The sequence below is a fragment of the Pelophylax lessonae genome, assembly GCF_965119305.1.
Source record: "Pelophylax lessonae genome assembly, chromosome: 2".
Classification (NCBI taxonomy): Eukaryota; Metazoa; Chordata; class Amphibia; order Anura; family Ranidae; genus Pelophylax; species Pelophylax lessonae.
Genome location: NC_138769.1, coordinates 538,652,777 through 538,667,082, shown reverse-complemented (window position 1 = coordinate 538,667,082; position 14,306 = coordinate 538,652,777). Strand labels below are relative to the sequence as shown.

General features: G+C 41.9%; 1 protein-coding gene across 1 annotated transcript in view; it reads left to right on the top strand.

The window, feature by feature from the left end:
- SUGT1 (SGT1 homolog, MIS12 kinetochore complex assembly cochaperone) overlaps positions 1-14,306 on the top strand; it is a 324,599-nt gene that overhangs the window by 36,647 nt on the left and 273,646 nt on the right. The window contains exon 5 of the mRNA XM_082245037.1: positions 10,860-10,929. Coding sequence (XP_082101163.1) covers positions 10,860-10,929 — 70 coding nt within the window. The remainder of the gene's footprint in view (positions 1-10,859; positions 10,930-14,306) is intronic.

Here is a 14,306-nt window from a genome sequence, read left to right as displayed (position 1 = left end):
TACAATTTATAATGATGTATGTCCAAGTCTCCTTCTTGTTTTCTGAATAGTAAGCTTGTTTTTATGAATAATTTATCTTCCATATTGAAAAATAGAATTTGTGATTATTCTATAACGGGGCTTCCCAAACTTTTTTTGAGCTGAGACCCACTTCTGAATACAGTTATTTTTATTTTTTTAACTATGTACTTTACTTTAATGCAAGTTTAACTATGCCTTTTTAATGCAGTTACCTTTTGGGTTCTGATGCCCATCCATGTGCCCTCTCTCCCCCCCAAGTTTTTTATACTTGTTCTTGCTACTCTGAGACCTTTGCTGTGTGCTTTGCTTTGTGCCGTATTGCCTCTTAAAATCTTCACTCTCCGCTCCGATTCCTTCTGTACATTTGCTCTTTCAATCTTCATTTATTCCATTTGAAAATTTGTACTCCATTTTAACAAATGAAGTATGAACTTTGCTTAAGAGTGAATGCAAATTGCAGCACACAAGTGCCAAAGGGACTGGAAATGACGGTAGGATTATGGAGTGGAGGCAGTTTAGCATTAAGCAGTGACAGTTGAAGAGGTTCTTCACCCTGTTTGGAGAAAAAAATAAAAGTCAGCAGCTACAAATCTTGTAGCTGCTGACTTTTTAATAAAAGGACACTTACCTTTCCGGCGATCCAGCACCAATGTCACCTGGGCTGGTCTTCGCCTCCTTTTGGCTTCACAGCCTGCTTTCTCACTGCGCATGTGCGAGCCGCGCTGTGCTTTAACCACTTTAACGCTGCTCACTGTGCTGCTACTGCGGCACAGTGGCTCGTTATCGTCTGGCGACGTAGGTCTATGTCACCAGACATTCCTCTTTCTCGGCGGCGCGCTCCCGCTGTATTCAGTCACAGCGGGAGTCGGGCCAGGGGAAGAGAGGCGGTGATCACCGCTGCTCTTCCCCGATCGTCGGGGATCGAGTGTGGAGATCCGCCCGCTTGTGTAAACAAAGTGGGCGGATCTCCTAAGTGACAGGCAGGGTCAGATTGCAGGATTCAGCATAGCTGAACCTGCGATCTGTCCCTGTGTCACATAGTCCTCTCCCCCCACACACGTCAGTAAGCACCAGGCATACATTAACCCCTTGATCACCAATAAAAATTAACCCCTTCCCTGCCAGTGTCATTTTTACAGTAACAGTGCATATTTATCGCACTGATTACTGTAGTAATGTCACTGGTATCCCCAAAAGTGTCAAAAATGTCAGTCAAGGGTCCGATCTGTCCGCCGCAATGTCGCAGTCCCGCAAAAAAAATTGCAGATCGCCGCCATTACTCGTTAAAAAAAAAAAAAAACAAAAATGACATAAATTTCCCGTAGTTGGTAGCTGCGATAACTTTTGCGCAAACCAATCAAAATACGCTTATTGCGTTTTTTGTTTTTTTTTACCAAAAATATGTAGCAGAAAACAAATTTGGCCTCAAATGTAAAAAAAATGTAATTTTTACATTTTTTTGGGGGGGGAATTTCATATAAAAATATGTGAAAAATATTATTTTTTCAAAATTGTCGCTCTTTTTTTTTTTTTGTTTATAGCGCAAAAAGTAAAAATCGCACAGGTGATCAAATACCACCAAAAGAAAGCTCTTCGATTTAATTTGGGTACAGTGTCGCACGACCGCGCAATTGTCCATTAAAGTAAGGCAGTGCCGAATCGCAAAATATGGCCTGGTCAGGAATGGGGTAAAATCTTCCGGTCTTAAAGCGGTTAAAAATTCGCTCATTGAGAATTTTTTTTGTCAAAGACATGTAGCTAAATACATTTTGGCCTAAATATATGACAAAAATTGAATATATTGGATATTTTTTAACTGTCAAAGTAGAAAAATATTGTTATTTTTTCAAAATTGTCGCTTTTTTTTATTAATATCGCAAAAAATAAAAATCGCAGAGGTGATCAAATACCACCAAAAGAAAGCTCTGTTTGTGGGAAAAAAAGGATGTAAATTTCGTTTGGGTACGGTGTTGCATGACTGCGCAATTGTCAGTTAATGTCACACAGTGCCGAATCGCAATAAGTGGCCCAGACGTAAGACAGCAAAATCCTCCGGTGGTAAAGTGGTTAATGGTCCTGCAGGAACCCGCTACTGTTTCCCAGGCCCACCACCCCCCAAAAAAAAGTTCAAAAGAGGTAGGGGGAAGAGGGCACAAAGCGTAACTTCTCGTTTAGAGCCCAATAAATGTAATTGCATGAAAAATTTGCAGTTTCACTTTAGACTGGTAGCAAAGGTGCAATGGTAAGCAGATTGTGTTATTGCAAAGTGACACTTGTCACCCTCACTGCAGGCTCTTGTAGTACTTTCCGATTATTAATGCTATCCATAACAGTCTACATCCATACTGTAGAGATTTTTATTTTCTTCCTGCCAGCAGAAATCCAACCGGAAGAGAGAAGAAATCTCCTGGAAGTGAAGGGAACTCACAGTTTGAGATTCTTTCTGCTTCCTTTCTCTATGTTGGTATTGGACTTAGTTTTTGGAAAATGAGAACATATTTTCCTCGCAGGGAAACAGCCAAAAAAAGCTGACAGAAAATCGAATTCTCTGCTGAAATTTTTTCTTCACAACATGTTTCCCATACCACTGTCATAACCCAAACCAAGCTAAATTGAGTGCCTTTTGTACACTTGAAATCCTTTGACAGAACAGGTAATCAACATGCATATGTCTGCTTGACCTTGGGAGTTGCAAGAGAGACCCCTGCTGGCTATTATTATAGTTACTTATATTGAATGTGAAACTGAAATATTCTGCACAGTGGTACAAAGCTTCCTAACATTTCCATTTTGTGTGTTAAAGTGGATCTTCACTACATCTGAGCACCAAAAAAACCCAATTTAATTAATTTGTAATATTCAAAGCAAATCCCCCCCTCCATCCATGCTTTAATTTAATGAGAAATCACTTTGAATAACAACCCCCTAGTATTTCTGGCCATGCCCATCTTGAGTAAGGGCAGATGGTTCATGTAGCATTTACTTTATGGAATCCATCTGCTCTTGGCTCAGGCGTGTAGGCAAGAGGGTGTGCTTGACTGAGAAAACCCCTCCTGAAGACTCTTGGGGTGTATGACATCATTTGTCTAGGCAACAAACCAGAAAATAACTTAAGAAATGTAAAAAAAAAGTTTAAATCAAGCAAATATGATTTACTTTCCTATCTAATTATGAATGCTGGCAGCATGGGGATTGAATCAATGTTGATTAAGAGAGAGAAGTTCCACTTTAAGTTAGGTTTGGCCAGTGATAATTTTAAAACCATTAAAGTTAATATAGGTGCAAAATAAACATGGTCTCCTGCAAGTTGTTCTGTTGATATAACAAAATATGTTTTGGTTCAAATGAAATATCTTACACATTTAAAATAATTTTCTATAAATGATTTAGTTAATACATGATTTTTATAGAACAACAATTTACACAGAACTTTACATACTATTCACATTAGTCCCTGCCCTCAAGAGGCATACAATTCAAGGCCCATACCTCAGATGCATACATGCAAATACTATGGCCAATTTCAGTAGAAACAAGTTAACTTACCAATGTGTCTTTGGATTGTGAGAATAAACTGGAGTACCTGATAGAAACCCATACAAGTACAGAGGGAACATGTTAGCTCCATACTGATAACAATGAGATGATCGATGGAGCAAGCTGTTATGCTAAGCATACAGGCAGCAATTGTCTGGCAATTTTACACTACTGTTGATAACAATTTACCAAGCATGTCAGAGAAACTTGCTACCACCAGTTTTGACCATTACAGTTATGGTTTTGATACAGTTAGAGGTAGGTTGCATTGCCATGTACAGTTGTTTTTGCAATTCATTGAAACTGTTTGAAATTGTTTAGCTTTTTTTTTTTTTTTTTTTTTAAAGTCGATTGAATTGCTTCCAAATCCCCTTAAGGCCTCATTTAGACGTGCAGTTGAGAACAGTAAAAATTTACATTTTAGCCACCTCTGTGCTCCTTCATACAGAGTAGAGGCGTGCTGATACAGGAAGTGTGTTACTAGCAGATCATGAGGTGAAAATAGAGGGGAAAAAGCCTAAAAATAGGAAAACCAATGCAGCCACCACATCTGAATGGTAAGGTGCAGTGTATTTTTTTTTTTTTTTTGTTTTGGATTAATTACCACTTTTATCTTAAAATGGCAGCAGATGGGGGTTTACAGACCGATGCCTCCCTTCACACACGCAGCAAAAACTACACAACACGTTGAGATTGGCGGGTGGCAAGCCCACCCAACGCGACCCATTCAAGTGAACGATGAAACTTGGAAAATGCATGCTGTTGCCGTGTGTTTATCAGCAAAAATTGGGCTAATTCACTTGGCGATTGCCTCTGAAAAGTGATCCAGTCGCAGATTGCTCTTCAGAGGAGAGGTAGATTTTGACACGTCTAAATCTACACTAAGACTAACATCACAGCAGTGATTGCAGAAAGATCCTTTTAGTGGCTCTGTTAAGGTATATTTAGATGTGCATCTAAAGCCTCCTCTCCTTTGAAGAGCGAACTAGGTTTGAATCGCTTCTCAGAGATGTTTCACAGATGGTGAGGAGACAATGGGATGACTTCTCACCACCTGTTTTAACCCCATTTTCGCTGGCAGACACACCACAACCGCATTGTAGTGGTGTTTTTTAATTTTTTGCACATAAAGTACAAGACTCATGGCAGATGTCAGTTTACAGGCAGGTACCTTCAGGCGATTGGACACTAGAAAAAAAAAAGCTGCAAGGACCTCATATAACCCCTCCCACTCCCAACAAAAGTTTTTTTGTCAGTGTCTTTAGGTGTTGGATATCTCCTCTCTACTGAGTGGGGATTTTTATTAGTTTTCACTTGCTGACTTCTGCCATCAACTTTCTTATGCTGCGTACTGGCCACGCCATAGCTTGTGGATCGTTGCCCAATGGCGGGAACTTCAGAAACCATAACCAGAACCCACCCAAAAAACACAGGGAAAGGCCTGTAAGGTTACTTTGAGCAGTGGATCCTGCATTAGGTGCCCACCTTTAGTTAGCTACAGAGTGTTATACAAGTCTCAGACATTGGCGATCTGATCAGTGTGACCTAGTCCCTAAAGATATTCTTGCTGAGGGGTACGTCCTTCCAAAGTAGGTGAAGCCAGGGGTTTGAAGGGTGAATCCCCTTCCTTCTCTTTTAGATTTCTGTTGAGTACCCAGTCCCTAGAATCTTCTGGCTTAGTCCCTCTTCCTTAGTCCCTCTCTCTGCATTTTCGGCTTGTGTCTAAGGGCCTTGGGGCCTAGTGTGCTAGTCCCCTGGTCTTTCCCCCTTCCACCTTTCTGCACTTGGGTCCTGTTCTGAGAGCCTCAGTCGGCAAAGTAATCTGCACATACTCCAGACAAAGTAGCAGCCCTCTTGAGACCTGAGCTGTTCTGGAGCACACATTTCCCAACTGCTGCTTTCACACTTGCTTATCTGGCTACTGTGGTGGGAACTGATTGGCTACAAGCAAAGGTAAACCTTGCAGAAATACTTTAGTCTGGCTGGTCCTTAAGAATAAGGACAAAGGGAGCTGCTACATTTAACTGCTTTCTTGCCTGGTGGGTCACAGTTAGTACACTCTTACAAAGTACCCCCTCACAACATTTGGTGGACCTTACAAAGAGGACTGGGACAGGGAAAAAGTGCTTTCCTGCAACTTTAAGGGATAGTGGCCTAGGCATAGATCCACAGATACTTTGCTCTGTTGACCCCCCTAAGATTTTTTTGCCCACGCAAGACCTTTACATTTCACCATCATGTGTTTTACTCTCTCTTGCCTAAGTAAGGAAGGATATTGTGGCTCCCATGTCTAAGTGATGCGGCAAACTTGAGATCTGATACAACCAGTGGGTCACAGGAGTTGCAAATTCCTGTGACCCTCATCGCCCCCTATGCCTCACAATCTTTTTCTAATGCATTCTTGACAGGCCACAATTACCAGCAGAGGAGAGTGCAGTCAAAATAGAGGGCGGGGATGGGGGTTTGGAAGGCTGATGTTTCATCTCCTCTTAGGAAGAGACACTGCCTCCTGGGTTACCACAAAAACTCTGACGTACCACCTCCGTACTAATTATTGAGATGCACTAGTGACCTGCTGGAGCCTTCATGACCTAAGGTGTCAAGCATGGGTTTCCTTTAAACATGCAAACCAGCAAACACCTTACTGTTCACTCCTTAGTGGAGGAGGTTCTATATGGTGACTGGCTTCATCCTTAAAAATGCGTTGTCCCTCCAAAACACTCCCCTCAGCAGTACTTGTTAGAGGACTTGCTATACCAAAAGTGGGCTGTTCATGAGGTTGATCCCACTATGTCCAGAGCGAGGATGTCCAGGCTTTTAGAAAAAGGGCCTTTTTTCTAGGCCTCAGTTTCCCTGGTTGGGCCCGCAGTGCAGCTGGCATTTTTGCCTCCATGGCGATGTGCCTGACACACAAGCAGTGTATACCAAGCACATGGCCCATGATCCAGAATTTATATCTGTGGACCATTGCATCAGTCGTTGAGAGTGAGTCTCTTATCTGTCCAGATGTGTATACTCTTGTGGCTAGAGTATTGGTTGGCAGACTTGTGTGCAAAGAAGCGCCTGAAGCAGATTTCCTTTGCTGCTGGACGTCTTTTTTGGTGAAGACCTCAATTTCTTAAGAAGGCACTGGGGTAAGAGCACCATGTTGCTTAGTAAACAGCTGAAAGCTTCTGACCGTAAGTCTTCCATCCTCTGCCCAGGTTTATCTTTCATCTCTTGCAGGTCTTGACCTCCAATCCCAGTCTCAGAAGCCAGTTCCATCACAACTTTGGAAGTCCAAACCGGCAAAGCCTGGTCACAAGCCTTTATACGTGGTGATGAGATGCCCCCACTTAGTAGGGACATGTTTGTCAAACTTTGCCGCTGTCTGGTCTCAGAACATTCCAAAGCTTTGGGATTAGTCTGTCTTTTACTAACTTTACAACTTTAGAGTTTCAGTTCCTTTCTACGCCCTCCTTTTCTGCCTTTGACTCTACCCTCTACCCCACGGCGAGCAAGGTCTCTTTAGGTTGCCAATTGGCAGCTTTCTTCTTTGGGGGTCTTTGACAGGGAAGAGGTTCCAAGGTTTTTATTTTAACTTGTTTACAGTCTTGAAACCCTAGATCTCAAGGGCCTCAACAAATATCTGTGGATCCAAGAATTCTAGTTTGCATTGGCATAATCCGTAATCACTTCTCTTAAGCAAGGGGACTTTGAGGCTTTGGTGGACATCAAGGATGCTTGTTTGCGTGTCCCCTCTTTTCCCCTGCACCAACACTTCTACGTTTTGACCTGGATGACTTTTCAGCTCCTGTGATTCCTTTCGGACTGTCCATGGCTCTGTTGGTTTTCACAAAGGTCCTGACCCCTGCTCTTGCCCGGCTATGCTCCCAGGGTGTCCTTGTTGTGTGGTACCTGGACTACCTGCTTCAGGGGGGCCTGGTCTGCTCAGATGCTGTCTTCAGCGATTCAGTGAACGGTTTAGCTGTTACAACCCCCTCAACCACCAAAAAGTTGCTCTGACTCACTGCTTGTAGTATCTGGGCCTCATCTTGGATAGGATCCTGGATTGGGTATATCTTCCACCAGCGAAGATCCTCAGGGACGTACTTGCAAATATTTCAGAGGTACATGTAGAGGAAGGTGCTTCTACATTGCAGATTTGTAAGGCTACCATCTGGTCTTTGATTCAAACATCTGCAAGATTTTACCAGGTGGATGTTCAGGACTCAGCCAATGCTATTGTTTCCTGTACTTCAGTGGTCCCCAACTTTTTTGTCACCAGGGGCTGGTTTTGTGGTGTGGTGACAGACGTTTTACTGAATTGTAAAACATCTGTTGCCACAAAGGAGACACAGAAAACAATTGACTGTGCTTCAACATGCTGCAATTAAATGCCAACTCGAAAGACCATGCACAGCGCATCGCCATTGCCATGATTGAAGTGTACACTTCATATAAAGTTTGTACAAAACTGTTATGTCTCTTGGACGTAAGGTCGGATGGGAGTTGTGTGATGGGCTGAATGACACACCACACTAACCCCTACCACAGCCAGCAAAGGACCACTGCTCCTGCAGCTCTCTGTTCCCATGTTTTGAATTTCTGCATGGCCCAGTTCTTAAAAGGCCATGGACTGGTACTGGTCCTTGGCGCAGGGGTTGCGGACCCCTGCTGTATTATATCTGCAATGAAATAGGGTTTTTGACCTGCCTATAAAATTATTTTCTTGGAATACAGTACAGGGCACAAGGTACCCTCTCCTACTTATGGTCCTTCCAGTGCTTGCTAAAGAATTGAGGATTGCTAGGAGTGGGAGGGGTTATGTGTGGGTCTCCGCAGCTTTTTTTGCCAGTGTCCAATCACTTGAAGTTAGCTGTGTCTAACATTCATCTCTAAATCTTCCTGTGTCCTGTATTGTGTTCCAAAAAATGTATTTTACATTCAAACTAGACATGTGATTGAAAAAAAATACACATACAAAGGATAGCTTTGCAGCATGTCACTGTAGTAGTAATAACAAAGAGGGAATGGAATTTTTATAAAGATGTTAATTCTTCCTGTATAAGTACTGTATTGCTTATCGGAAAGGGGCAGTGCTAAAATTGACTTGTGGCAGAAGAGTTGAAATTTTCATGTATTTCAGCTGCCTGTGTCTGGATCTATTGATTTTGTTTTAAAATGCAGTTTCACTGAAAGTAACTTTGTTTGCATATGAAGGTACACTTTCTTTAGGGCTACATTCACATTAAAGTGTCAGGTTTTCAAGTGCGTTTTTGAGCATGTTTTTGGAGCAGAATTGCATGTTTTTGCAGCTTTTGTCAGGCATTTTTTAACTAGAAGTTATGGAGTGCAGCTGAAAAGGGGACAGAGAGCTGCTGTTTAGGCAGAAAGCGTGCAACAAATGCAGGAAGAACTGCTTGAAAAAAAGTTTATGTCGTGCTTTTCAGGTGATTCTATTGCAGTCTATGGGGACAAAAACTCTCAATTTACAAATTGTGAATGGAATACTACAAATCCCATCTTCCACTGAAAGGCCTTTGTAGATCTCAATGGACTACCAGTGCAGTGACATCACTGCATTCACAGTCCATTGATTACTTCCTTTCGCTCTGTAACCTCTGTACTGACCTGGGGCTGGAGGAATAGTCTGCAGGAACATGTGCATTGTACCTGCTATTCACTGCAGGCTCCAATAAAAAAAAAAATAGTAAATGCACATTTTCAGTTTTTTAATGTAGGACGACATACAGTATCACAAAAGTGAGTACACCCCTCACGTTTTTGTAAATATTTTATTGTATCTTTTCATGTGACAACACTGAAGAAATGACACTCTGCTACAATATAAAGTAGGGAGTGTAAAGCTTGTATAACAGTGTACATTTTCTGCCCCCTCAAAATAACTCAACACAGTCATTGTCTAAACCGCTGGCAACAAAAGTGAGTAGAACCCTAAGTGGAAATGCCCAAAGTGTCAAAATTTTGTGTAGCCACCATTATTTCCCAGCACTGTCTTAACCCTCCTTGGCTAGGAGTTCACCAGAGCTTTACAGGTTGCCACTGGAGTCCTCTTCCACTCCTCCATGACGATATCACGGAGCTGGTGGACATGCTTGGTCAGTTCATCACCGTTACCCTCAGCTTCTTTAGCAAGGCAGTGGTCATCTTGGAGATGTGCTTGGGGTGGTTATCATGTTGGGATACTGCCCTGCGGCCCAGTCTCTGAAGGGAGGGGATCATGCTCCGCTCCAGTATGTCACAGTATGTACATGTTGGCATTCATGGTTCCCTCAGTGATCTGTAGCTCCCCAGTGCTGGCAGCACTGACTATGACACTCCTACCATGCTTGACTGTAGCCAAGACACACTTGTCTTTGTACTCCTCACCTGGTTGCTGCCACACATGCTTGACACCATCTGAACCAAATAAGTTTATCTTGGTCTCATCAGACCACAGGACATGGTTCCAGTAATCCTTGTCCTTAGTCTGCTTGTCTTCAGCAAACTGCGGGCTTTCTTGTGCATCGTCTTTAGAAGATGCTTCCTTCTGGGACGACAGTCATCCAGACTAATTTGATGCAGTGTGCGGCATATGGTGAGAACTGACAGGCTGACCCCCCACCCTTTCAACCTCTGCAGCAATGCTGGCAGCACTCGTACGTCTTATTTCCCAAAGACAGCCTCTGGATATGACGCTGAACATGTACACTCAACTTCTTGGTCGACCATGGTGTGGCCTTTTCTGAGTGGAACCTGTCCTGTTAAACTGTATGGTTTTGACCACCGTGCTGCAGCTCAGTTTCAGGGTCTTGGCAATCTTCCTATAGCCTAGCCCTAGACCATCTTTATGTAGCGCAACAATTCTTTCACATGACATCGGGGAGGGAAAATGGCTAATTGGGCCCAATTTGGAAAATTTCAGCTAGGGGTGTACTCACTTTTATTGCCAGCAGTTTAGAAATGAATTGCTGTGTGTTGTTGTTTTGAGGGGACAGCAAATTTACACTCTTATACAAGCTGTACACTCACTAATTTACATAGTGTAATTTCTTCAGTGTTGTCACATGAAAAGATATAATAAAATATTTACAAAAATGTGAGGGGTGTACTCACTTTTGTGAGATACTGTATATGTAAATAGTTTTTTTTTCAACAAAAGGTTGACTATATGCCTTATTGGTGAGCTTCACAAGTGTAAAATTTGGCCTGCACCTGCATGTGTACACGTTCTATTGCAGATATTATTTTCAGTCGGTGAATCTTCCCTGTGCAATTCAGAGCTGTGTTTGAATTTTCAATGCTTTGGTTTAATGCAGATGCTGTTTTGGATGCGAAGAGGTCCCTCGAGCTCCAGCCTAACAATGCAAACGCTTTCCTCCGGAAGGGGTATGTGTCAGTACTAGTTTTCAATTACATTTATTACCGTCTGCAAACCTCTGGCCATGCAGCGTTAAATTGGATATTCATCAGTGCTGCTCTAATATGAATGAAGTTGTCCCATGAAAAGACGTGGAATACCAATGAGCTAATGAGATACTGTGACATGTATCACCTTTACGCAGAGCATTTGAGTGCTAGACTACAGTAAACGGTTAGAGTTGTCATATCATGTATGAGGAAGAGATTTAATAGTGTGGCCATCTGTGCTACTGTCATGTATAACTAAATATTTTCCTGTTCTACCCATCAGTCCCTAGCTACATATATTGTCCGCATCCACAGTCCTGAAAATAAATGTTCTGATTATGTTCTTTGCCAGTGGCAGCAAGAAGAAGAAAACACAAGGATCAGAGAAGCATTGATATATTTAATGAGTGTATTTGATGTGAAGCTCCCCCACCGTCCACACTGCTTAAATCAGGCACATTTTTAAATTCAACTTCACTCCTATTCTGGATTACTTTGTTACCATAGAAACTGAAATTTGCAATTTTTTCTCTGTGAGGCTTCCTATTTGCATGATGTCATTGTATTGAGCCGAGCATGTAATCGACTACAAAGTGCCCTTCCCGCTCCCCATTTATTCTTATAGCAGTATTGTGTGCAAACGTGTTCATTTTTAAAATGTAAATATGGTGTGTGTGTTTTTTTTAATAAAATATTTTCCCAAATTGTAACTGATATATCAAGTATTGCAAAATAAAAAAGCATTAAGAATAATCAAAACACTAATAGCGGCGCTCTGTCCAAAGTCCCCACAGTTGGCAGCCATACATGTTAATACAAATTCCCTGTGAGTGTGTGCAAAAGAGTCTCTTGGTGTACAATATCCTTTGTATCCTCCATATTGCTTTAATATTGTTTCATGCAAGAATCACCATGTTGTTAACAAACGTGAGTCCCGCTCCCTTAAGAGGTTAAGTCTAAGAAAAAAAACTCCACATAGCGTAATCCCGTTAAAGCTGGCTTTATTAAAAACATTCCCCTTTAAAACTGCACTTACAAACACGGGTCCTATAATGCTTTGTTCAAGCGGAACTCCACCCAAAAGGGAAAGTTACGCTTTAAGGACTCGTTCCCCCGCTCCTCTTGAACAATTGGCACTAAGGGGCTGGGGAGCAGGTACCTGATTTTGACAGCGGCACTCAGAAACAAGTTCTCCTCTCTCCCTTCCCCCTGCAGTCTTCTGGGACACTGTTGGGTCCCAGAAGACTGCATCCACCATTCACGATTCGCCACGCGACTCGCGCATGCGCAATGGGCACCTGCCTGTGAAGCTTAAAATTGTCACAGCCAGGTCCCCATAGTGAATATGCCGGGGACCGAAGACTATGGAGAGACCTACTGGGGCAAACAGACTGCTGGATTGTGGGACAGGTGAGTGGTTGTTTCTGAAAAGTCAGCAGCTACAGTTTTTGTAGCGAATAATCACTGATAAAACAATTTATATCAAGTTCTACGTTCATTCCCCTAGGCGTTAGTGTCGGCAAAATATATCCATTTTGTTTCACATTTGGACAATTCTCTGACTCTATTTGATCCCTTCCATGTAGGATAGGTACAGTTAATTCCCCCAAAATTTTAGACCTAAAGGATCTCTATTGTATTGTGATAGTGTTTTAAAATGTAAGGACACATTGTGATCTTTAAATTCAATAATCTGAATTGTTTCATCAGTGACTATTAGAACAGACACACTCAGAAGTTAATTATAAGAAGAGTATTTGTATAGTAATTGCGCATAATAAAACTAAGTCAGTACTGACAATATGAAGAGGTTTTTTTTATGTATTAAAAAGAGAAAGAGGGATCCATGATTGTTATTGAATGCATTTATGATGTCTCTCATTTAGTGTATGTAATTATGTTAAATCATTGTAGCGTTGTTATTATATATTCAACATAGAAGGTCTGTTATGGAAAACTTAGGAATGCCCACATCCCCAATGACTATACGAAAAGAACAAAACCTCTAAGTGGGATTTTAACAGGCAAAAAAAGATTGTATATGTATAAAAAAAACAATGTTTATTGAGTTATTCTGATTAAAACCAATGTAGAAAAATCTTAAAACACACAATTGATGCAGTCATAGATCAAACTCGTTGTACAAGGAGCGCTTAAGTTACTGCCTGCTATCAAACGTCTACCAATTTGAGGGGGAGAAATATCTATAGTTGAATGTCAATTCTTTCACCACTGAGGACAATAAAGAAAGCGCATACAAAAATCACTGCCTAGTATGAAAATAAACAAAAAAGAAAGGAAAGGGTGAAAGGCATCATTTAATCAGGAAAATGCTTTGGGAGTAATCATGTCTATACAGCCCATTGGGACAGCATGGGGACTCACTTGATAGGATTCATTTTTTCATGTGTTTTTATCAGGAAATCCCCAACAAAAGCGGGAGAGGTGACTCGAGATGTTTCAAAGGGTCCCAGACAGCTTCTGTCTAAAAATTAATGAGGGACAGTATATAAGTATAACCACCTCCATATCTAGAAGGGTATATACATATACAGCTCAACTTCATATTACTACTGAGTGTGTCAAGTTAAACATCCAATAAACTTACTTTGTAGTTAATGGTTCAAAGGGTCTCTGCATAACCAGAGATGGTATTTTTCTGTGCTTTTATGATAGCTTGTTAATGGGAATGAATATATTGGGAAGTTGTCTGCAAAGTAAGAGAAGCAATCAATCTCTGTAAAAACATATGCGGTAAAGAGGAGGGGGAAATATAGGACAGAAAGCTTGCTGTCCCAGTGAGATATAAGACCTTTCTCTTTCGTTCATTGACGGACACAACTTCAGATCTTCATAACCATTGGGTTATACGGCCCCCCTACAGGAGTAGGAAACTAGGCAGAAATAATGTCTGGCAATTTTTTCTTTTTAAATTAGAAATTTTTTTTCTCCTCGTTGTTTTTTTTTTTTTTTTTTTCCTGTGAGACCTATAATCAACTGCCGGACAGGGTGACAGGGTGGATAATCTAGATCCAGTGGTCACCCGTTTGGCCAGCGCACGCGTGCAGACCTCAGCTCTGAGCTACCCAATGGACGGGAGCTGGTCTGCAAGTTAAATGCCTCGTGAGGTCGCATATGACTGGGTCTCAGCTCGAGTTGCAACGTTCCTCCTGGCTGACAGCCCCCCATTTCGATGGAGAGCACCAGGATCCCCTGGTGCTTGCTGACTCCTGGGTCCTTTCACTTCCTGATCTCCGTGCGTGGAGTGCAGATTATGTTGGTGGCTGCAGGTGAATCTGGTGGGCTTCTCTCCCTCTGCTGAAGATCGCTAGGTGCTTGTGCCTGGCGACCAGATT